The sequence below is a fragment of the Macrotis lagotis genome, chromosome 2 (assembly GCF_037893015.1).
Source record: "Macrotis lagotis isolate mMagLag1 chromosome 2, bilby.v1.9.chrom.fasta, whole genome shotgun sequence".
NCBI classification, from domain to species: domain Eukaryota; kingdom Metazoa; phylum Chordata; class Mammalia; order Peramelemorphia; family Peramelidae; genus Macrotis; species Macrotis lagotis.
Window position 1 is genome coordinate 224066883 of NC_133659.1, and position 26122 is coordinate 224093004.

At 34.6% G+C, this 26122-nt stretch overlaps 1 protein-coding gene across 1 annotated transcript in view; it reads right to left on the minus strand.

Moving 5' to 3' along the window:
- RNF213 (ring finger protein 213) overlaps nt 1-26122 on the minus strand; it is a 157759-nt gene that overhangs the window by 73864 nt on the left and 57773 nt on the right. Inside the window, exons 14-21 of the mRNA XM_074224965.1 lie at nt 22630-22780; nt 21128-21289; nt 19445-19543; nt 15429-15551; nt 12982-13162; nt 2830-2994; nt 1615-1764; nt 713-1302 (exon numbers count right to left, since the gene is read on the minus strand). Of these exons, the coding sequence (XP_074081066.1) occupies nt 713-1302; nt 1615-1764; nt 2830-2994; nt 12982-13162; nt 15429-15551; nt 19445-19543; nt 21128-21289; nt 22630-22780 (1621 nt within the window). The remainder of the gene's footprint in view (nt 1-712; nt 1303-1614; nt 1765-2829; nt 2995-12981; nt 13163-15428; nt 15552-19444; nt 19544-21127; nt 21290-22629; nt 22781-26122) is intronic.

The window sequence follows — 26122 nt, forward strand, 5'->3', positions numbered from 1 at the left end:
CTGTACAATTAGCTGCCAAAATTAATCACTTACTTCCTCATGAGGCACTTCTTTGAACTTAATTCAATCAGTCATCAAACAATGAGTGCCAGCAAGACAACTGGATTCTATAGTTTTTCTGTTTAGCAGGCTCCCACCAAAGTTCATACACTAGGGGAATGGTCTTCAAGAATCAGGTTTTCCTCTATATCAGTGAATCAAAAGTAGAAAGCTTTCCAAAAGAATTGCTCCTCTAGGAAAATCCTAATAGAAAAAAATTCCCTTTTCCTTTCCTAAGGTGTCAATGCTAATATCCTCTCTTAGCAATAAATTCCTTTTTTAAATCAAGGATCAAGGATTTAAATTCTTAAATGTTATTCCAAGTTAAAACTCTAAACCCTGGAGCAGCTAGGCGGTGAGGTGGATAGAGCTTGAGTTTAAATCTGCCTTCACTCACTTAATAAGTACCTAGCTGTGTGACCTTGGGCAAGTCACTTAACCCCTTTGCCTTGCACAAAAAAAACCCCAAATACATGAGTAAATAAAAATCTAAACTCCTTTGGGGTATTTTGAGCAGAATATGCAGTATCAGTGAGAGAAAGAAAATTCCAAGAGCCTCTGACAAAGGAATTAGCCTGTGAAATTGAGAGCTTTTATTAAAAAAGCCTTAAGTCTGCAAATCTCCACAGTTTTTTGAAGTAGATTACCTCATAACAATTTCATGCATACTTACAAAGCTTAATAATATCTGAAGTACACTGAAGTCACCAGTCAAACCCAAGTCCTCTTTCACCTTGCAGATGACTTTGGCTGAATCAACAGCCAAATGCAGGTGGTGATATTCCTTGATCTGCCCAATTCGCTTACAGATCCAGTCCTGCTTGTCATGAGGATCCAGACTACACATGATCTTGAGGTCTTTAGTAAGATCATCATACTTGTTTACAAAGTTTTTGAAAACAGAATTTACTTCAGCAAATGTGAGCTCTCCTGACTTCAGATCCTTATAAAGTCTATGAAATCTTCTGTGACAAGGAGAATATAATACATCATATACATTCTCAAGATTCAGAACCAGCATCTCAGAGTTGTCATCATTGTCACCAAGTGATTGAGCTTCTTTCTCCCAGCAGACTTGGAAGATGTAGCTATCTTTTAAAGAGTCCACCTTCTTGGCCATCTCCCGTAACCAGGGGCTCAGATTGTAATAGGTTTTGTACTCACACACAGGAGAAGAATGGGAAAGCTTCACTGTAACGGTCTCATCCAGTCTCTTCCCACTAATATCTTCCAAATATTTCTCTTCAATATCTCCAAAGTCCACTTTAGAACAGTAATAAAAACTAAAGTTTAGAGGTGAAGCCTCACTGCCATTATGAGATAACTGTTATATCTGTCCTACTTGTCAACCCACTACTCATTTAACCATTACTTTTAAATTAGTAACTGCTTCTAAAAATTTTTTCCCCAATAGGCCTAGAAGGAAACTTTTCTTCCAATTCTTGACTAATTCTTCAATTTTTGAAATAAATAAATCACTTTTATAAGAATCAATTTTTGCAATTTAAATCTACCCTTTATCCTGTATCCCTCTAAACTAATTTTTTAAAAATGTAAATTCATCAAGGACATTACCTTTTATCAATTCTTTCACCTTTCGACACAACTTCAGGAAACTCTCCACAAATTTTCTCTCTTTTTTTAAAAATTGTAATTCAAAGATCCTCCAAGTTAGCACTTCTTCTAAATCAAATTCTTTCTCCTGGGGTGAAAGATTATTGTTTTCTGGAAAATAAAATGTCCAATGATAAAAGACATACACTACCTTTAAATATTCTCAACTATGGCTTAAGTTTTACCCCTTTTTTACATTTGCTATCACTGATAACTAAGAAATTACAGCTTCTATCTGCAATGGAGAATACCATCTGTATCCAGAGAAAGAATTGTGGAGTATGAACAAAGACCAAAGACTATTACCTCAAATTAGAAAAAAAAAACCTATCATATTATGTAATTCTGCTATAATTTTGCTATCTCAAACTTTATATTTCTTCCTTAAGGATATGATTTCTCTCTCATCACATTCAAATGAGATCAATGTATACCATGGAAACAATGTAAAGACTAACAAAATTCCTTCTGTGGGGGGTGAGGGGGAGCAAAGCAAGAATGGGGGAAAAACTGTAAAATTCAAAATAAATAAAATCTTTCTAAAGTAAAAAAAGGAAATTACAGCTTCTCACAAGTTATGTTATTACTTCAATACAAATGCTCAATGTCAACAATCAGCTATTGTTGTCTGTATACTACAGAATATCATAAACATCACACACACTAAACTAGGAATTGTCAAGAGAATAAAATACATTCCAGACCTTAGTTCATATTACTCTCTTTCATGCCTCTCCATTGAAATCCAAGTAGTCTGCTCACTGTGCACCAAATATCTCATTTCTCACTCTGCCTCTACAGAAGAGTCACAGAGGCATAGAATATACTCTCTCATTTCTTTCAACTTGAAAAATTCCTAACTTTCTTGGAAATATAGCTCAGATGTCACTACTTCTATAAGTTCCCGCCCGATTTCCCTCACTTATTAACATTCTCTAGTTCAGGAAATTAATTTTACTGTTTTGTACTTACTTATATATATGTTGCATTCCTCTGGGAAAAAAAAATTTCTTGAAGGCAGGAGCTAAATAGCTTTCTTTGTATTCCCAGGGCTTTGCACATTGAAAACATTTAATAATTTGCTAAATTGCATTATTAATACACACAGAACACCATCATGATTAAGATGCTTTGTAAACTTCCATCAATCCTAAACCCACATAAATTCACACTTACTTAATTTCCATAAGTGAAGAATTTGGTTTTTGTGCTTTTCAATTAGGTCCATATTTCTAATTAAAAGTTTCCCATTCAGGAGGTCAAAAATAACTTGAACAAATACAGAGTCAGCAACAGCCATCAGCTTCCTAGCATCTTCCTCCAGTATCTTCTCATCATTTCCTGTACAAAAGTGAAGGACAATTTTTAAATAAGTCAAAATTTTTGAAATTTTTCATTTCCCTTTCTAGTCTTGGTCCACACAAAATCAAGGTTTCGTCCTATATATGGATCAAATTGCTCCCTAATATTCTTACATCACTTAAATCTTTAAATTATTTCAATGCTCATATAGAGGGGCTTTAGAAGGCAACAAGTTTACTTCTATTATTTTACAAGCTGAAAAACTGGACTTGCCCAAGATCACACGGAAAGAAATGGCTGAACCTAAGTCTTCCGATTTCAAAGTCACTGTTCTATCCACTGTTATCCCTGGGCCTATCCACTTTATCTATGAGGTGGAGGCCTTAATGAATTTCCTAGCCACTTTCCTATTCATCAAGGTAATGTTTTCCAGTGGTAAAAAACTGAGAGCAGCATGATAAATTGTACATTCAAAACAATGAACACTAATATTTCAAGTAACAAAACTTCCCCTTCCCTATTCAAACCTGACTCTGAGAAAGAGATCCATATGCATAGGTTACACTTTACTAATCACTTTCTTTTCATTGCTTTGCAAGATGGCTCTTGTCTCTACCACTTCAAAAAAAAATTTTTTTAAATGAAAAGTTTCGTTAAAAATCTTAAATCTAATGTTTTATTTTCCCGTCCTTACTTTCCTAAACCTTTGCAAAGGACCTGGACACTGCTGCCTTCATGAATATTTGAGTCTACCTTGGTATTGTTCTCCTCTTTGACTGACTGCTCTTTTAATGGCATGTTCCTGTATCCCAAGTTTGGGTATCCAAGACTGAGCTAGATACTCTATATTCCTTTTTGGGGGGATTCCATCTATTCCCCTGGTTTCAATTCCAACGTTGATGCATTTGACTACCAAATCTGTATATCCAGCCTCAAGATTTTACTTCCCACAAGTAATTGCAAAATAGCAAAAAAGAAAAAAAGAGAAAAAACAGGGTGAAAAGAGCTGGTAAAACCCAACTAAGTCAGATAATCTCTACAATAATTTTTTAGATGAAACAGGAAAGAGAACTACAAAAAAATACACAAAATTATACATATATGACAGAAATTGTATAGCAATCAATTCTCATCAATAATGGTGGTACCATAATATTTGAATATTGGTAATTGATTTTATCAGTAAGATGAAATGACAAGATAAGTCATAAAAAATAGAGGGTTAGACCACCTATATAGAGAAGAAATTTGTGCTTATCATTTTGAAAGTATTTAGAAATTAAATTTCTGAAAAGATTCTAAAATAATGGAAAATATAATATCTTTAAGAAAATAAGGAAACCAAGAAGACATTAACCAGTGCTAACCCATGTCTTCTTTCTCACCTCTATAAAATCTTTTTAACCAATCCTTACTTCATTGAACACTTCCCAATTAAATGGGGGGAAAAAATCTATTGAGATAATTGTATAATTTCTGCTGGGTTTTCCTACTGATAAGGTCAATTTTCCTGCTAGTTTCCTAATACTGAACCAGTCCTACATTCCAGTATGATTACATCTGGTCATAGTGTATGAACTATATTGATATATTGTTGTAATTTCCATACTAGTGTTTTATTTAAAATTTCTAAACTGATAATCATTAAAGAAACTGGTCTATAATTTTCTTTCTGTGTTTGTTCTTCCTAGTTTAAGAATCAAAGCCATATTTGTAACCTAAACAGAATTTAGTAGGAAACCTTTATCTATTTATTCAAATAGTTTCTATAGTATTGGGACTAATTGTTCCTTAAAATTTTTCTTGAATTAGCTTGCAAATCCACTGCTCAATTTCTTTTTCTAAGACATTATATTTAAGTCTTTTATTATCTTTTCAGTTAATCCAGAGACAATTTATATTTCTGTAAATATTCTTATACATTTCACTTAAATTGAAAACTTTACTAACCTATAACTGGGCAAAGTAATAATCACTTTAATTTCATCTTCATTGGTGCAGCATTCACCCTTTTCACTTTTGATATACTAATTCAGTTTTCTTTTTATTAACCAAATTAACTAATGAGCTTAACCTATTTTATTATGGGATTTCTTTTTTTTCCTAATGTCAACTGCTAATTTCATTTATTAGTTCAATGGGGTTTTTTAAAAAGTTTCAACTTATTAATTTTTCCTTTGATTTCTGGGATTTGTTTTGGTATTCAAGGGTTTTTAATTGGTTCTTTATCTAGGTTTTTTTCTTTCCTTCCTTTGTTCCATCCTCAAAATAACCAATATGGAAATAATGCATATGACTGTATATGTATAATTTCTATTAGATGGCTTATCATGTCAGAGAAGAGAGGGGAGAGAGAATTTCAAACTCAAAAATTAAAAAACAAACAATGAATATTAAAAATTGTTTTCACAATGTAAATAGAAGAAAATATATAACTAAAAAATTAATTATATTTTTGCTTTGTCTGAAATTGTAACTGCTACCCCTACTTTTTTTTTTATTCCTGCTGAAGCATATTAGATTCTGGTCCATGCTTTTATTTTTACACTGTGTGTCTCTTCATTTCAAGTAGTATGTTTTTTTTTGCTTTTACTTTTTTTTGGTAAACAAAATTTTGTTGGATTCTGATTTCTGATCTATTCTGTTGCCTGCTTTCATCTTATAGGTGAGTTTATTCCATTCACATTTATGATTATTAACTGTCCCTCCATCTATTTTTTCTGTTTCTTCTTTTCTCTTTTTATCCTGACCTTTCTCTAGTCTGCTTTACTTCTGATGACTGCCCTCTTTTTTTTTTTTGGCCTTCCCTATTATCAATCCTCCTCTTACCCCTTTCCTTACTTCCTTTCCCTCTGAGCTCCCTATGGGTTAACATATATTTCTGTTGAATATACCTTTATATTGTGCATATATGTGATACAGGGATGTCTGGGGGCATGTTTGGGGTATAAATGAAAATCTTTTACAGTGGAGGAAAAAATTAGGGGGATACAACACTTAAAACTAACTCTCATCTAAATTGTTCCAAACAATTCCATTGTTGATTTTTAAAAATCTGATTTACTATGAGAAAAGATATGTATGTTCATATGTATATCTATACATGTATTTCCATACATACACACACATCTTTTCTCTGTTTCAACAATTTACATGACAATAAGTTTCAGACATCACTGTCTTCCCATCTTTTTTCCCTACACTATAAAAGTTTTTCTTTGTGTGCCTTTTATATGAGATAATTTTTCACATCCTTCTTTCCATTTCGAGTGCATTACTCTTTTTGGTCTATCCATATTTTTATATCATCCCAACAAATCCAACCACTTCCATGACTTCTTTCTATGTTGAATTCTTCTCACTGTTAACTCACTAATGATAAAAGTTCTTAGAAGTTAAATTTATCATCTTCCTATATAGGAAAGCAAAGTTTAACCTTACTGAATCTTTTATGATTACTCTTCTATGTTTTTTTTTTGCTTTTATCTTGAATCTTGTATTAGAAATTCAAATTTCCAGGGGGGTGGATAGGTGGCCCAGTGGACAGAGCACTGTCCCTGGAGTCAGGAGTACCTGAGTTCAAATCCAGCCTCAGACACTTAATAATTACCTAGCTGTGTGGCATTGGGCAAGCCACTTAGCCCCATTTGCCTTGCAAAATCCTAAAAAAAAAATAAAAAAAAGAAGAAAAATTCAAATTGACTGTTCAGCTCTGGTCTTCTCAATGGAAATGTCTGAAAGTTCTCAATTTTTTTTTTGTCTTGCAGGATTATACTCTGTTTTATTAGGTAGATTATTTTGGTTGAAACCCCAACTATTTTGCCATCAGAAAGATCATATTTCTACACCCAAAGGGGAATAAAACTGTGCATACTCTTTGATCCAGCAATCCCACTAAAAATATTACAAGTATTACAAAGAGATGACAAAAAAGGGTAAAAACCTCACAAGTTAAAAATATTTACATCTTTTACAAAATGGCTGAACAAATTGTGGAATATGAATATGATGGAACAATATTATTCAGTAAGAAATCATGAGGGACAGAACTTCAGAATGGCCTAAAAAGACTTGCATGATAAGGCAGCTAGGTTGCACAGTAGATAGAGCACCAGCCCTGGAGTCAGGAGCATCTGAGTTCAAATTTGGCCTCAGACACTTAATAATTACCTAGCTGTGTGACCTTGGGCTACTCACTTAACCCCATTGCCTTGCAAGAAGAAAAAGAAACAAGAAAAAAAAGACTTGCATGATGCTGAGTGAAGTGAAGAACATTGTAAGTACTAACAGCAAAACTGGGTGATGATCAACTATAATGGATTTGCACATTTCAGAAGCATAATTAAAGACAATTCTAAAGGACTTGTGAGGGGGGAAAAAACCATACATATCCAGAGAAGGAACTGTGGAGTTTAAATGCAGACCAAAGCTTACTATCTTCAGTTTTTAAAAGTTGTCTTATGTGTTATGGTTTTTCTCTCTAACTTTTTTTCCTGTTTTGATTTGATTCTTCTTTACCATGTTGTGAACATGGTAAATATGGATAAATGTTCATCATGGTTATACATGTATAGGCTATATTAGATTGCTTTCTATCAGAGGGAGGCAAGAGGGAATGGTGGGACAGAGAAAAATATGTAACTCAAAACCTTTCAAAAAAAAGGTTATTGAAAAATCACCACTGTGTATAGTTGGAAAAATAAATAAAAAAATATATAGATAAAAAAAAGAAAAATTATATTCCTTTTGCTCCTTTTCACTTTTTTTGTTTCAGCTGAAGTGAAAAAACAGGGGTAGCAATCCTTATCTCAGACAAAACAGCAGCAAAAATAGATGGCATTAAAAGAGATAAGGAAGGAACTTTACCCTCCTAAAAGGTACCATAGACAATAAACCTATTTCAATACTGAATATATGTGCACCCAATGGGAAAGCATCCAAATTCTTAGAGGAGAAGCTGAAAGAACTACAGGAAGACATAGACAGCAAAACTCTACTAGTGGGAGACCTCAACCTCCCATTCTCAGATCTAGATGAATCAAATCATAAAAGAAACCTGAAAGAAGTTAAGGAGGTAAATAGCTTGTTAGAAAAACTAGATATGGTAGACTTATGGAAGAAATTGAATGGGGATAGAAAGGAATATACCTTTTTCTCTGCAATACATGGAACTTATACAAAAATTAACCATGTATTAAGACATAAAAACCTAATGATCAACTACAGAAAGGCAGAAATAGTGAATACATCTTTCTCAGATCATAATGCAATAAAAGACATATGCATTGTTGGGCCAAGGAGATATACACGCAAAACCAATTGGAAACTGAATAACCTCATTTTAAAGAATGAGTGGACCAAAAAACAAATTATAGAAAGAATTAACCATTTTAATCTAGATAATGACAATAATGAAACAACATACCAAAACCTATGGGATTCACTCAAAGCGGCTCTCAGGGGATATATTATATATCTTTAAATGTTTACATGAATAAATTATAGAAAGATGAAATCAATGAACTAAATGCAACTAAAAAAATTAGAAAAAGAACAAATTAAAAATCCTCAATTAAATACCAAATTAGAAATTCTAAAAATTAAAGGAGAAATTGAGAAAATCAAAAACAAAAAAAACTATTGAATTAATAAATAAAACCAAAAGTTGGTTTTATTAAAAAATCAATAAAATTGATAATCCTCTGGTCAATTTGATTTAAAAAAAGAAAGAAAAAAAAACAAATTGCTAGTATCATAAACGAAAAAGGTGAACTCACCACCAATGAGGAGGAATTAAAGTAATAATTCATAATTATTTTGCCCAACTCTATGCCAATAAATTTGATAATCTAAGTGAAATGGATGAATACTTACAAAAATATAAGGTGCCCAGGTTAAATGAGGAGGAGATTAAATACCTAAACAACCCTATCTCAGAAAAAGAAATTCAACAAGGCATCATTGAACTCCCTAAGAAAAAATCCCCAGGGCCTGATGGATTCAGAAGTGAATTCTACCAAACATTTAAGGAACAATTGGTTCCAATTCTATATAAACTCTTTGGAAAAATAGGGAAAGATGGAACTCTGCCTAACTCTTTCTATGAAACCAATATGGTACTGTTACCTAAACCAGGAAGAGTTAAAACAGAGAAAGAAAATTATAGACCTATTTCCCTGATGAATATAGATGCAAAAATACTAAATAAAATCTTAGCAAAACGATTACAACAAGTCATCACTAGGATAATAAATTATGATCCAAATAGGATTTATCCCAGGAATGAAGGGTTGGTTCAATATTAGGAAAACTGTTAGTGTACTCAATTATATCAAAGACAAACCTATCAGAAATTATATGATCATATCAATAGATGCTGAAAAAGCTTTTGACAAAATACAGCATCCATTCCTACTAAAAACACTAGAGAGTGGAGGAATAAATGGAGTGTTCCTTAGAATAATTAGCAGTATCTATCTGAAACCATCAACAAGCATTATATTCAATGGGGAGGGGCTAGAGGCATTCCCAATAAGATCGGGGTGAAACAAGGGTGCCCATTATCACCACTACTATTCAATATTGTATTAGAAATGTTAGCATAAGCAATTAGAGAAGAAAAAGAAATTGAAGGAATTAGAATTGGGAAAGAAGAGACAAAACTCGCACTCTTTGCAGATGACATGATGGTCTACATAGAGAATCCCAAGAAATCAAATCCTGGAAACAATTAGCAATTTTAGCAAAGTTGAAGGTTATAAAATAAACCCTCATAAATCCTCAACTTTTCTATACATGTCTAACAAGATACAGCAGGAAGAGCTAGAAAGAGAAATCCCATTCAAAGAAACTGCAGACAATATAAAATACCTGGGAGTCTATTTGCCAAGACAGACTCAGAAACTTTTTGAAAACAATTATAAAACATTTTTCACACAAATTAAATCAGATTTAAATAACTGGGCAAATATCAACTGCTCATGGATAGGTAGAGCTAACGTAATAAAAATGACAATTCTACCAAAACTAAACTGCCTGTTTAGTGTCCTAACAATCAAGACTCCAAAAAACTACTTTAATGAGTTAGAAAAAATTGTAAGTAAATTCATAGGGAGAAATAAAAAGTCAAGAATTTCCAGGAATTTAATTTTAAAAAAGTGCAACAGAAGGGAGCTTAGCACTACCTGATTTAAATTTTTTTATAAAGCCATCAGTCATCAAAACTGTTTGGTATTGGCTAAAAGATAGAGTGGTGGACCAGTGGCATAGACTATGCGCAAAAGCAGGAGACAATTATAGTAATCTGCTGTTTGATAAACCCAAAGAGTCCAACTATTGGGATAAAAACTCCCTCTTTGATAAAAACTGCTGGGAAAATTGGAAGTTAGTATGGAAGAAACTTAGATTAGACAAACACCTAACACCTTTTACTAAGATAAGATCCAAACAGTTACAGGATTTAGACATAAAAAACAATACTATAAGCAAATGAGAAGATCAAGGACTAGTTTACCTGTCAGAGCTATGGAAAGGGAAGCAGTTTATGACTAAGGAAGAGTTGGAGAACATTACCAAAAACCAATTAGATGATTTTGATTACATTAAATTAAAAAGCTTTTGCACAGATAAAACCACTGTAACCAAGATCAAAAGAAATGTAGTAAATTGGGAAACAACCTTTACAGCTAATGATTCTGACAAAGGACTCGTTTCTAAAATATACAGAGAACTGAGTCATATTTTATTTCTTTTGTTGTTTTGGGGTTTTTTTTTATTTTTTGCAAGGCAACAGGGTTAAGTGGCTTGCCCAAGGCCACACAGTTAGGTAATTATTAAATGTCTAAGGCCAGATTTGAACTCAGGTACTCCTGACTCCAGGGCCAGTGCTCTATTCACTGTGCCACCTAGACGCCCCTGAGTCACATTTGTTTTTTTTTTTTTTTAGGTTTTTGCTAGGCAGTGGGGCTAAGTGGCTTGCCCAAGGCCACACAGCTAGGTAATTATTAAGTGTCTGAGACTGGATTTGAACTCAGCTACTCCTGACTCCAGGTCTGGTGCTTTATCCACTGCACCACCTAGCCGCCCCATTGCACCACCTAGCCGCCCCACTGAGTCATATTTTTAAAAGAAAAAGCCATTCCCCAATTGACAAAGGGTCAAAGGATATGGAAAGGCAATTTACAGATGAGGAGATCAAAGCAATCCATAGTCATTTGAAAAATTGCTCTAAATCATTACTTATTAGAGAAATGCAAATTAAAGCTTCTCTGAGGTACCACCTCATACCTCTCAGACTGACCAATATGACCAGAAAGGATAATGATCTTTGTTGGAAGGGTGGTGGGAAATCTAGGACACTATTACATTGCTGGTGGAGCTGTGAACTCAGCCAACCTTTCTGGAGAGAAATTAGGAACTACGCCAAACGGGCAACAAAAATGAGCATACCCTTTAATCCAACAATACCACTACTGGGTCTATACCCTGAAGAGATGATGAAAAAGGGTAAAAACATAACTTGTACAAAAATATTCATAGCAGCCCTCTTTGTGGTGGAAAAGAATTGGAAATCCAGTAAATGTCCTTCAATTGGGGAATGGCTTAGCAAACAGTAGTATATGTAAGTCATGGAACACTAATGTTCTATTAGAAACCAGGAGGGATGGGAATTCAGGAAAGCCTGGAGGGATTTCATGAACTGATGCTGAGTGAGATGAGAAGAACCAGAAAAACACTGTACACCCTATCAGCAACATGGGGGTGGATGTTCAACCTTGATGGACTTGCTCGTTCTATCAGTGCAACAACCAGAGACAATTTTGGACTGTCTGCAATGGAGAATACCATCTGCATCCAGATAAAGTGCTATGGAGTTTGAACAAATTTCAAGGACTATTCCCTTTAATTTAGGAAAAAAAACAGATATCTTATTGTCTGATCTTGTTATCTCTTATACTTTTTATTTCTTCCTTAAGGATGTGATTTCTCTCTCATCACACTCAATTTGGATCAGTGTACAACATGGAAACAAAATAAAGACTGACAGATTGCTTTCCGTGGTGGGTAGGGGGAGGGAAGTAAGATTGGGAGAAAAATTGTAAAACTCAAATAAAATCTTTTAAAATAAATAAATAAATGGCCCATTCTCCCCTCTAACTCCTGCTACGCAGGTCCTAATCACTTTATGCCTTGATTATTTTAACAACCTATTTGTTGGTCTCCCTGACTCAAGTCTCTCCCCACTCCAGTTCAATTTTTATTAAGATATCTAATTAATCTTTCTAAAGAACAAATGACCATGTCACCCCTACCCTCTATGTCACATTCAAAACTCTTCACAAACTAGGCCTACCTACCTATTTTTCCAGTATTTATAAAAACCACCCACCCCCAATTTCTAATTCAATGACACTGACTTCCTGTTTGCTATCTGTATACATCACCAGAATCTGGGTATTTTATTGTCTCACATTATTGGCATGCTCTCACTCCTCATCTTGATCTCCTGGATCTTTTGACTTCTTTCAAGTCCAACTCAAAATTCCATCAGAAGCCTTTCCTGACTTCCCTTTATAACCTGGCCTCTTCTAAGTTTTCCAAGACTCTTCTACATTACTCGCTTCCACATACACAAAACACTGGCCTCCTTGCTGTTCTTCAAACATGACATCCTATTGTCTAATTCCAGGTCTTTTCAGTGGCTGTCTCCTTTGCAGAAATGCTCTCCCTCCTCACTTCTTACCAATTTTATCTGAAAAAGCCCCCTCCATCAATTTCTTATACAGCATACATTTTTCCTACTTAGAGTATTCCATCACATTTATATATCCCTGATAGGCACTTCACACTTCCTCAGTTTCACTACCACAAAAAAGGTTATAAATATTTCTGTCTATCCTAAGAGGTTGTTTTGCTTAGGAATAATCCCACTCTTTCTCAGCAAAAAAATTTACCATGTTGATACATCAGGCCAAGATTTATTCACTTCAAGAGAACATAAAGTTAAAAAAACACATTAGAACATACCATGTAAGTTGAAAAGATGTTTACTATCTGGCCAGGTGAGCAAGTGTTGCAAAACCTCATCCAAATCATCTACTTTTTTCCCATTCTTTTCTGGCCAGGACTTAGTGATGACAGCTGAAACAAGAGTTCCAAATTTCCTGCTATTATGAATAGCTGGCAGATCAAGGATGCTGGTCTTAGACTACAAAAAAAAAAAATCAAAGAAGGTAAAGCAAAATTAATCTTAGAATTACACCAGTAAGGTCACTAACATAAAACAAATTCAAGAATCTAAATAAAAAATTGACATAGCAAGTAATCCATTAGGAAAGCAAGATTTGTTTGCTTGGGCTAACTCACCAATTCATGTAAGTTGCCTCTCTCCCTCCCTTCCTCCTATTTCTAGAGATATGAAGGCTTGCAGGGAAAAAATGCCATTATGAAGAAAAACATGTATCTCAAGAATTTCTCTGTTTCTACCTCCCAGTCAAAAAAACAGATCATAAGAAAAGAAACACATACAATTCTCTATCAAATATTTAAAGACTTTATTTGGATATTTCTACTTTTTAAATAAGATCATCTTAATGAACAAGTTTGAATTTGTAAAGAGTGCATTAAACTAAAAATTAATATTAACTTGTCAAAAGTTTCTATTTCCTGCTCCACCTTGCTCCTCAAATTTGCTTTCTTATTGTCTTCAATATTTTGAAAAATGTTCTCTTACTATAAATGATCTTTAAAAAGTCAAAGGGAATTCTTTGTGAGAAGAATATGGGGATAAATACACTAATACATACATTTTTGTAGAGCTGTAAATTAGTTGACTAGCACATAAAGCAATTTGGAATTTAAAAGGGTTAGAATTTTCATAAATTCCCAGAAATTCCATTGCTATAATTATACAGGAAAGAGTTTAAAGAGATAAAGAGAAGTCCCCAGTAAAAAAAAAAAAAAAGTTGTCATAGGAACACTTTTTGTATTAACAAAGAACTGTAACAAAGTAAGTATCCATCTAATAGGGAATATGATTATAACTGAATAATCTTGTGCTATTAAGAAAAGCAAGTTAAGAATTCAGAGAAAAATAGAAAGACATATGTAACTGACATAAAGCAAGCAGAAGTAGGAAAATCATGTGCACAAAGACTATACCAATGTCAATGAAAAGAACAACAAAAAATATAGAAACATAACTAGGTTTTGCTCTGGAGAATAGTAAAGAAAATTTACTTCCTTATTTTTATATGGAATACTACTGTGGAATACTGCATATGCTGTCAGAAATAATCAAGGTAATCATAGGTTTTGCTAAATTGCTTTCTTCCACTTTCACAAAATCTTTACTACATGGAATTGTAATGATAGATAAAAGGGGGAACAAATGTGAGGAAACACCAAAAGGTATCAATTAAAAAAACTAAGCAATCATAAGCCAATCTCTAGAAGATATTCTTGATCAGATGCACTAGTTGAAGGAGAGAATTAAGGATGGTGGATAATCTAATATGAATGAATTAAACAGAGCATACCATGTTGATTTTGAGAAAGTGCTAAATAATTTAATTTCACAGCAATTCCTTTAATTATAGAAATCATTTTATAAAACAACAAAGAAATCTGGGAAGACTTATATGAGCTAATTGCAAAGTGAAATAAGCAGAGTTAATAGAAACTGTACATCATAAATATACAAAGAAACAGCAATAGCTAAATGAAAATCAACTATGAAAGACTTAACTAATCTGATAAATACAACAAATACACTGATCTATGAGAATTCCAACAGATTCATGATGAAAAATGCCATCCACTTCCAGAGAGAAAAACTGGTAAACACTGAATGCAGACTGCAGCTTATTTTCATTCACTTGATTTTGTTATTTTTCTTAAATATGGCAATGTGAAGATGTCTTTTTCATGATATATAAGATGGATATCATATTTCTTCTCAATGAGTAGAGTAGGGATAGGAAGAATAGAGAGAATAGGGAATTAAAAATACAAAAAAAAATTTAAAAAATTTTTAAATCCAACATCTTCATTTTGTTAAGGGAAAAAACATCAAATGTGCAGACAACTTCCTTAAATGATTAAAACAAAAAGAAATTCAACCAAAAAAATGGATATCAAGTTATCATCTATCTCTATTGCTTAAAGATATCAGAACCTCTAAAGCTCTTCATGAATGGACTTGTACTCTTCATTTAAAGAAGAGGCAAGAATGGTATTGTATTTCAGGCATAATCTGTAATGAGACTCCAGCCATTCGAGATAATTTAACAGAGACCAATAAAAAAAAGTAAAGAGAAATGAAAGGTCTTTGAGGAAATGGTAATGTAAAAGGAAACACTATCAGTCTTAAGAGAATTAATCAGTGGATAGACAACCCAGACCAGTAAAAATATGTCAGTATTGTCATTCCAGAATATAACTATAATGTCTAAATATTTTCCCATTAAAGTTACCTGGCAGACTGGGCTCACAGCTTCAATAGCACAGGTCTCAAAGGTCTTAGCAATACAGCTGTCCATTTTTTCAAGGGAGTCATGATACCGGCAGTATAAAGTGATCTGCTGAAGTGGTTTCTCCTGTAGGAACATAAAATGAGATTTTATGCATGTTTGAGACAGAAGGCTTTAGTATTTTATAGTATGAAAATAAAATGAACCTAAAAAGTTAATATTTTCTCACTTTTCACCAAATTTTCCCCTAAGTTCTTTGCTAATGAATACCAATAATTTGCACTAATTTATCAAATATATTTAATAAATCTTCTCTTCCTCTGTAATCCAAAAAGGCAACCAAATTTTACTTATAGATATGACTAAGTTTTAGAAAATAATTTTTATTTTTTAAATAATATTTAAGAATGGTTTTCAAAATCAACTTTTGTAAATTCACTTTTTTCACTTCCACTCTCCTTCCACCCTAGGATAGCAAATTAGATCAAAAATTTTTTTCTGAGATTAATAAAAGCCCCTTCAGTGATCCTAAAAAACATGTCCCAGACATAAAGGATTGTCTCCAAACCCAGAAAGAGATGTTACTGAAAGATAAAGCAGGTACAGTTAATGTGTGCTTTTGTCTTGCTTAAATGTACTTCTGTTATGAGTGAGCTCTAGGTTAAGAAGACAGAGGCAGCTGGGTGGCGTAGTGGATAGAGCACCGGCCCTGGAGTCAGGAGGACCTGACTTCAAATCCAACCTCAGACACTTAACAATTATCTAGCTGTGTGAACTTAGGCAAGTCACCTAACCCCACTATCTTGTCAAGAAACCCCTCCCCCAAAAAAGAAGAGAAGACAGGAGTCACAGAGAAGATATTAAAAAAATTAGAAAAATATTAATTTTTAAAAAGTGCTTATTACCACAAAAAGAAATTCTTCTGAACTATTAAACCAAGCTGACAGCAAGGAATTATTAATAATATGCCCTAGGAAAAAAAAAGTATTGATAAAATAGGTCCAGTGTTAATTCTTAAAAACATGACAATGGGGTGGAGCCAAGATGGCGACAGGAGAAGAGCCTATAATATTTCAAAACTTATAAAATAAGGACTCTAAATTTTTGAGAGACAGAACCCACAGAGGGATCCATAGTAAGGTAATTCTCCAGCCCAAGGTAACCTGGGAAAGAGTGGAAAGGCTCCACTCCATGGGGTTAGAGGGGCAGCCCACCAGAGTGAAGGAACTTCAGCCTCCTGGAGGCAGCCCCAGGGTACCTGGGAGCTGGGGCTCACAGCAGCAGTGGCAGTTTTTATAGCTGAAGCACAGAAGAGAGCTGAATTTGAAGATATATTGTAAAAATGGGAGTCAATGGCTAAAAGGGAAATGTAATGGGAGTGAGAGAAAGGAGAGGTAGAATAGGCTAAGATATTTCATATGAGATTTTTTTAATACAATGAGCTATTGCAATGATATGGAAGAGGGAAGGCGAGGGGGAATGAGGGAACCTTTGCTCTCATCAGAGGTGGCTCAGAGAGGAAATAGCATATATACTCAATGGGGTATAAACATCTAGAGTAAGAAGGAGAGAAGGGGGGACAGGGGGAAGGAGGGGATGTGAGTGATTAAGGGGAGGGTGGACCATGGGGTGAGAGTGGTCAGATATAACACATTATCTTTTTTTACTTCTTGCAAGGGGCTGGGATTGGATGGCCTATCCGGGACCACAGGGCTGGGTGGTTGCTGGGCCTTAGGGGTGGTATGTGGGCTCAGGGCCTCTTGAGCCCAGGGCGGGTGATCAGTCTGCTGTGCCACTCAGCTACCCTACAGCACATTTAAGAAGAGGGACAGAATGAAAGGTGAGAGAAAGTATAGTGTATGGTATAGTGGGGAAGTAAGTACGAATGGAGGGAGTTGCGATCAGCAATAGCAACAGTGGAAAAATATGGAAGTAGCTTTTGTGATGGACATCATAAAGAATGTGATCCACCCGCAACAGAGTTGATGGTATTGGAACACTGACTGAAACACATTATTATTATTATTATTATTATTATTATTATTATTATTATTATTATGGAGGGGGAGGGGTTGCAGGGCAAATGGGGTTGGGTGGCTTGCCCAGGGCCACACAACTGGGTGATTGTTGGGTGCCTGAGGCCAGATTTGAACCTGGGTGCTCCTGGCTCCAGGGCCGGTGCTCTGTCCACTGTACCACCTGGCTGCCCCATCATCATCATCATCATTATTATTATTATTACTATTACTATTATTATTTTATGTTGGGAGTTTTTTTTTCCTTTGGTTTTTTTGCAGGGCAATGGGGTTGGAGTGGCTTCTCCAGGATCACACAGCTGGGTGATTGTTGGGTGTCTGAGGCCAGATTTGAACTCGGGTGCTCCTGACTCCAGGGTTGGTACTCCATCCACTGCACCACCTAGCTGCCCCTATCATTAATTTTTTTTAATTTTAATTTTAATTTTTTCCTCTTTACTTTATTTGCTCATGAGGGTCTATACTTTTGGGGGAGGGGGTATTATGTTTACTCTTAAACAAGAATATTTTAGTAATGTATAAAAACATCATTTGTACAAAAACAAAATAAATATAATTTAAAAATGATAATAATTTTAATATTTTTAATTTAATTTTTCCAAAATTTAAATTATTCACTCCCACTCCCCATCCCACCCCACCTCAATACCAACACCAGAACTTTGAGGATGACCTAAATATTTGAGTCTGACTTTACACAGAACAACCTTGCTTATTTTCACCATTAGAGACAGAAAACTGATCTAGAGATTTGAATACATTGGTATATTGCTTATGTTCTAGTGTGCTTATATACCTGAATTAAATAAACATTTATTAAGAGTCTCCCAAGAGTAGAAGTCTACAGTAAGTGCTGAAAGAGTTCCAAAGTGGTTTCTGTCCTTATGTAGTTTGCAGTAGGAGGGAAATGAGATACATACACAAGATATAATACACAATAATAAGCAGAGTGAAAAGTAAACAAACCCAAATGATTTCTGAGGGTTTTTTTAAATTTTATTTAAGGTAATAGGGTTAGGTGACTTGTCCAAGGTCACACAGCTAGGCAATTATTAAGTGTCTGAGGCCAAATTTGAACTCAGGTCATCCTAAATCCAGTGCAGTGCTCTATCCACTGTGCCACCTAGTTGTCCCAACAAACCTAAATGTTAAAGACGGTTGCAGGTTATCATGGTGGGAAGGATCAAGGAAGACTTTATAAGAATAGGATCTCTGAGTTAGGTTTTATAAGATAAGTGGTTATTCAAGAGAGGAATATAGAAGAAAGAGATGAAATTCTCCACATAGGAAACAAATATACAATGGAAGGCATGAAAATGAAAAGACACAAGGCTGCTTCTGGTATAGACAGACAGTATTCCAATTTGACAGGAAATCGACAGTGAACATAGGGGAATAATAGTTACCTATGATGATTATGATATAAGAACATGGTATATGGATTTTTATGTCAAACAAGAAATACTCTTCCAATGACATGTCTATACCAGGGGAATCATTCTGGGCAAGGGACACTGGAGAGATCCACTAGTAATTTATTGCAATAGTCCTTATCAGAGATAATGGATACCTCAATTAGGGTGATGACTATGTGAGGGGACAAAAAGGGGGATATAAAAGATGTTATAGGGATTAAAATGCAAAATTCAGCAACTTACTAAATATACAGGAAGAATAAAAGTGATGAGTCAATGATAAAGTTGCAAATCTAAATGACTCAAAGGAAAGAAGTATCCACTACAGTACAAAGAGTAATTTAGAGTAAAAAGTTTCAAGGGAAAAATGATAGAATGATCCTCTGACAAGTTTAATTTGTTGTATAGGGCAAAACCCCCATGTTGTTTTCCTATTTCATATTGGTCTTGGCTAGCTACAATATTATAAGGACAAATAACAACAACCCTGCCATAGGACTGTATTAACAGAGAATTTAAGTTATTTCAAACATTACCCCAAAAAGAATACCAAAAGAATTCTTAATACCTGTTTTATTCTTCCTTCCATTTCACTGAGTAATGACTTCTTCCATTCCTCAGAAAAATGCTCAGTAGGAAAGTTGATTTTTACAAATTCGCTCCAAGCCTACAAAACATATACAATATATGCATGCAGTGGTAAATATGTAAAATACAATTAGAAGAAAAAAGTGGTAGAGGGACTGTTAATGCTTTTTGCACAATAACATCACACTAAGTAATCATAGATTTGAAGCTGGAAAGGACCTTTGAGGTTATCTAGTACCACCACTTCATTTTACAGCAGAAGAAATGGAGGCTCAAGAAAGGTTAGATAGTAGAAGGGCCAGGAGAGATGTGCATGTATATGCCTCTCTTACCTGGAAAGGTAGCATAATATAGGGGAAATGGAAACTGATTAGAAATCTGGAGGCAAAGGTTCTATAGTTTGCCTACCAACCATGTAAGCTTGAATAAATTACTTAACCTCCCTAAGATTGTTTCTTTATTTTTAAAATGAAGATACAACTAACTTACTCTGACAACTTCACAGGCTACTTGAGAAAATAAATTAATATATGTAAATTTGTTCTGTGAAGGATAAACTGAGAACTATACACATATTTAAATTTTTTATCTAGAAAAATCCCTGTACTTCCCCCTCAATTGTAACCCCTAAATACTCTCACATTGTCACTTTCCTTCATTTTATCAAAAAATTTCTGAAAACACAGGGTTGAAACTCTGTACTTTTCCCTCACCCATTCACACTTTCATCCTTCTAGTTCTATTGAACCAGACTTTTCAAAGTCTACTTAGCAATTAAATATAATTGACCTTTTCTTCAGTCCTTATTTTATTTTACTTCTCTAAAGCCTCTGGAATTCTTGACCAATTCTCTTTCTTGAAAAGTCCTCTTCTAAGGAGAAGACTACATTGAGCTGGTTCTCCTCCAACCTATCTAATTGGTCTTCAGTGTCCTGTTTTTCCATTCTCCTGAAAACTCATACTTATGGCTATCCTCCAAGGACACTTTTTATTTTCTTCCATGTAGTTTTCCTGTGATTTCATTCATCCCAACAATGTAGATCATTTCCTAAATTTCTACTACAGCCCCATCTCCTACTCCAACCCGGAATTTCACATCAACTACTTAAAGTTATCCACAGAAGTAACTCAACACCCCAAATTTACCTGTGTGTAATTCTCAATTTCTGTCACTATCATTTTTATATTTACTCTTCTCTCTCTCCTTATATCAGGAACCAAATTCTATAAGAATCTTTGTTGATGTTATTATTCTCTATACTTTTAAAGTATTTTTATTACTCATTGACAAACAAAAATATACAAATAATAAAAAAAGAAATATAAATGTTATTTCTCTTTCTCTATGAAGTTTTTATCATCTCACAAAAACTAAATTATCAACAGTATTCTAAACAGGTTCTCCTGTCTCTGGTTTTTCCTCTACTTCTAGACATTTGCCTAGACCTTGACTAGGCACTGAGAAGTATAAATTGAAAATTATACAAAAAAGTTCTGAACATTTTTTTTTCAGGAAAAAGCTCTGAACCTTACTGTCCTTCTCCTAATTGTACCCCCACAGCTTCACTTTCCTTCATTTTATCAACAGAATTACTTTTTTTGATGATGTTACCTACCCCATTCAGAAACTTTCAATGATACCTATTCCTTCAGAAATACATACCGTAGGCTCATCTTTATAAGAGAGCAATAGCCCACATTCCTTAAGCAGGCCTACTTTTAAAACACTCCGGAACCAGTTTTTGGTAGTCGTCAGAGTTTCTTGAAACAGCTCTTTCACAGAAATGATGTTTCCATTTTCACTGCTTCGCTCATCTTTGGGATTCTAACATCGCATGGGAAATAAAGATGAATTGAATTAAAGATCCACTTTCATATCCTTCATAATGTAGCAGGGGAACTCTGGGCACAGAGGAATATTATAATCTTTTTTGAGACTTTTCTGTATTGTGGCGATAGTTCTCCAGTCTTTGCACACTCTGATATCTCCAATATTATTAAGCCTCCTAACTTTTTGGTCATGCCCTTTCTGAGCCACTCCTTGGGGATCAATCCTGTGAAATATACATTTGAGAATACTGGAGCCAGGTGGTAAAATACTCCTCAAGCACCACCCATGATCCCCACCCACTTTCTCCAGGAGGAAGGCCTTTTCTCCTTGATTCCCTGCAAGGTTGCTTCATCTCATCTCTTCCCTAAACTGGATCCATATAATCTAGACCATGCTGCTGGAACAATATAGACCTATCTTGATTTAAGCTTTTTTTCTTTTCCCTTTTTTTCTTTTAACTTGACTCCTTTCCCAGCTTTTAACTATCCCCTTTGCTTTTCGTTTTCAACCATATTTTTCTTAAGAAACTATTCCCTTAGAAATGGCAATTTCCTAATTGGGGAGGCTAGGTGGCGCAGTGGATAAAGCACCAGCCCTGGAGGAGTACCTGGGTTCAAATCCGGTCTCAGACACTTAATAATTACCTAGCTGTGTGGCCTTGGGCAAGCCACTTAACCCCATTTGCCTTGCAAAAAAACCCTAAAAATAAACCCTAAAAAAAAAAAAAAAGAAATGACAATTTCCATTAAGAAATTCACTATATCTAGCTGCTCCACAAGACCTAACTTGTGAATTTGTGTACTAGTTTGTGAACTTTGGATGTAAACTTTTTGTGCTACCTGTGAATTAAAGTCTTAAGTTGTTCTTACCTCCCTGAGTTAAGAGATTTGAAGAGTCCAAGACTTTAAGCAAGTTGATTAAGCATTCTGACTTCAGCTTCCTCATATATTATATGAAGAAGTTGGATAGAAGGATAGATGCTGTATTAAATGGACATTCTCTAGATACAATGTCCACTATACAGATACTGTTAAAGATAAGTCTTCTAAGGGGGGGGGATCTTTCTTAGAGATAAGCTTTGTTAGAAAAAAGCTATCCTAAAAGTATCTGTAAACAAAGAAAAAGAATGCATCTAAACTATAATTTAGCAATTCCACAAAACAACAATGCATGCTTATTGGTACTTTAAGGATTACTTTTCCTCATAATTTTCTTCTGAAACAAATACTGTAATAATCCTTATTAAACTATCCCCTTTCTTGAAAGGAACAAAAATAAATGACATATCTCAATAATCCTATATTGAATTTAAGTTACAGGAATACTTCACTTACCCCCAAAAATGTAAGTCTGATCATCATAGAAATAATCTCTGCAGATAAAACAGGCAATCCGAAAAATCTTAACACTTCTGCTTTTTTGCAGACAATTTCGTGGAATTTTAAGCCGACAGTAAAGTAGGGTTCTAACATCTCTACTTGAATTCTATCAAAACAGGAGTTAAAAGGGAAAATTATTAAGGAAACATGAAAAAGGGGATAATGGAACATTAGCTCTCAGGATTCTGGTTTTCTACATGAAAAAAAGATAACTTGTTGGGTCTGAGTATCACAGTTTATTTTGCCATATACTTCATTATTTGGAAAAAGGTTTCATCAGCCTGATGATGGAGAATTGGGAAGTAGCTTTTCAAGGAGCTCAAACATAAGGGCTCATTCTTAAGTGAAGCACTCAAGCCTTGACTCTGAAGGTGTAAAAGCTCAGATTTTTATTCACAGACCTGCAAAGTTCATCACAAGCCTGAAAAGTACAAGCAGTTCACTGATCAAACTTCGTCTTGAAAGACAGCAAGCTACTTGAGGACAGACTGAATAATAAAGGTTGAGGAAAGAGTGTCTGAGAAAAAGGGAGAAAGGAAATGGAAGCAGCCATAAGAAATGGCTGAACTTAAATCCAAGCAAGTCTACATGGAGGGGAATGTGGTCAAACTTTTATAGTCTTGTCTACTTCATGTGCAGGGAAAGGTCAGGGGGAAAGTGGGTTTTAAGAATGACTTTCTACAAGACTAGGGTCAGGTACTCACTTTGGAAGATTGAGAGGCAGGAATCTGGAGGGATAGAGGGATGGGTTGAGGTTGCTCTTATCTTTGCAAATTTGCATTTAACAATGGAATGATACTGAACAATGGAAAGAATTTACATCTGAAAGGATTTTATGCTTAACAAACTAGGTCAGAGAAAGCCTTCAGAAAATATCGGATAGGTACAAACAATATTTTCTTATTACTAAAATAGCTAGATAGATACTTCTCATTCAACAAGCCTATAAAGAGCTAACTAAACAAATATTGTAAATTGTTTTATTTTTCTTTGGAAGATAAAGGTTTAATTTTTAAGAAGATTTAGGAGTTTCTGGGTTGCAGGGTTCACTTTCAATTCAGAGGAAGGAAGAGACAGAAATATAAGATTTTATCTTAATAAGAGAACATGATTAAGAAAATATAGAGAAGCAATACCAACACTAGGCCTAGAGCCATAAGAAAACATAAAAAATGGGGAAAATCCAACATATTCCAAAATATTCACTGCAATTCTTTTTTATAGTGCAAAGAATTGGAAATTGAGGGGGCGGCCATCAAATGAGGAATGGCTGAACAAGTTATAGTATATGAATGTTATAGAGTTCTATTGTTCTAGAAGAAAACATGAATGCTTGGACTCTAGACTCTAAAGAAGCATGGAAAGAATTACAAGATCAAATGCTGAGTGAAGGGAGCAGAACCAAAAGAACATTGTAGCCATTAACAATAACAATGTGAGCTAATCAACTTTGATAGATGTGGCTCCTCTCAGCAGTTCAGAGAGCTAAGACAACCCTGGGGGCCCTATTATAAACAATGCTTTCCACATTCAGATGAAAAAAAAACCAATAAAACACACCAAAAATAAAAACAAACTACAGAATCTGAATGACCACTATGTTCACTTGTAAAAATTTTTTCTTATGTTTTTTCTTCCTATCTCATGGTTTTTTTCCTTTTTCTTAGTCCTAAATCCTCACATAGAAAATGACTATTATATAAATATATTACACACAAATGTACAGGTATAATGTTCACTAGACTGTTCATTGCTTGAGGGGAGGGAGGTGGGAAGGAAGGGTAGAAGAAAACCGTGAAACAAATATGCATGTGGATGAATGCTGAAAAACCTTCATAACATGTAACTGGAAAATAAAATAAAATAAAATAACAATTTTAAAAAGAAAATGAAAATATAGGAAGAAAGTAGCCAAAGACACAGAAGAAACAGTCATGAAAATGGACTTTGGCTCAAAGGACACTTTACCATTACAATCCATTTCAAATATATACTTAATAGAATCCAAAAGAGTTGGGTGTATCAGAACTTGAAGCATTACGTTAGAACATATTAACTCCCCCCACCTCTCCAATGAAGAGGAGATACAGTCTCAAGGAGGCACAAGCTATATCATTATAATTACACAATATTGATTCTATTTTTTATTGCTATTTTTCTAATTACATTGTTATATCCCCATGTATATGGTGTTTCTACTTCTACCTCCTTTTGTATACATTCACTAAAATCTTCCTATTCCTCATTCTTTTCCTCACAGTCATTATTTCTATCTTTTCTTTACGACAGACCTGTGCTATCTTTAGTTTGGGGAGCTCTTATTCCTCTAAGAATGCAGGTCACTGTTATTGATCTTTCATTCTCAAAAAGGACCAAAGACATCATGAGGGCAATGTCTGAACTTGCACATGAATTAGATTTAAGAGGTAGAGTTATACAGTCATTAGCCTAACTTTCTCCTGCAGAGTCATCAAAGTCCAATGGCAAGACAAAGGTCAAGAGACTGGTAGTCATAGAATAGAATGCAGGGAGTGACCTTGGTCTATCTAAATTAAAGTCTTTCCTAAATCTCAGTTTATTTGAAGAGAAACCCTTCAATAACTCATTCAATGACTCAGGATGGTGAGCAAAAAGAGACAAAAGATGGATTAATTTAGCATTACAAAGATATGATGACCCAGAAAACAACTGCTATTTACAGGCAATCTAAGTCATTAAAAATGAACTGAGGAAACCTGGTTGGTGGTTTTGAAGAATTATTGATGATTCACTGAAAGCCAGAGTGATTTGGGTTTAAAGACATAATCAAGTCTAAAGACATAATCAAGACACTTAAAACACAATGAGTTTTTTAAAAGCCTGTCTTTCCAAAGCTATATTTCACGGGAAAAAATGAAAACAGCACAGGGCATTTATGGAAAATAAAATATAAATAAATAAAAAGACAATGAAGAATGTGAATGTGGGAAAGAATCAAGTGTTTTACTTTCACAAGAGTGAGAAAGGGTATTACTAATACCTCACAGATGTCTTTGAGGATAATACATTACAAAAACCAGTACGCCTGGTCTTTGTGGCAACTCAAGAGATGCCAACCTGTTTACAGGAAGGAGAGAGTTAAAACAAAAGGAAAAGGTTAAATACCTTTATATAGGCTGAATGAGAGAGTCAGTGCTATTGTCTCTTACCCCTGAGAAGGAAGTAACTGTTCTTGTTCATTAGTATAAAGAGCAAGGGGGGGGGGGGGGGGGAATGAAGGTCATGAATTAACTCCAACTGGTGGGCCTGCTTAGTGAGGGGAGGATGTTTCCTAAGAATGTACCCCCCCACCCAAGATAAGGACCTATCAAGACTCAAAGAGGAGGAGCAGAGATTTTCCACTATATAATCTTGTATGTGCTAAGGATTTGGGGTCTCTTGCTAAGAGACACCTGTTTCTTGCAAGAAC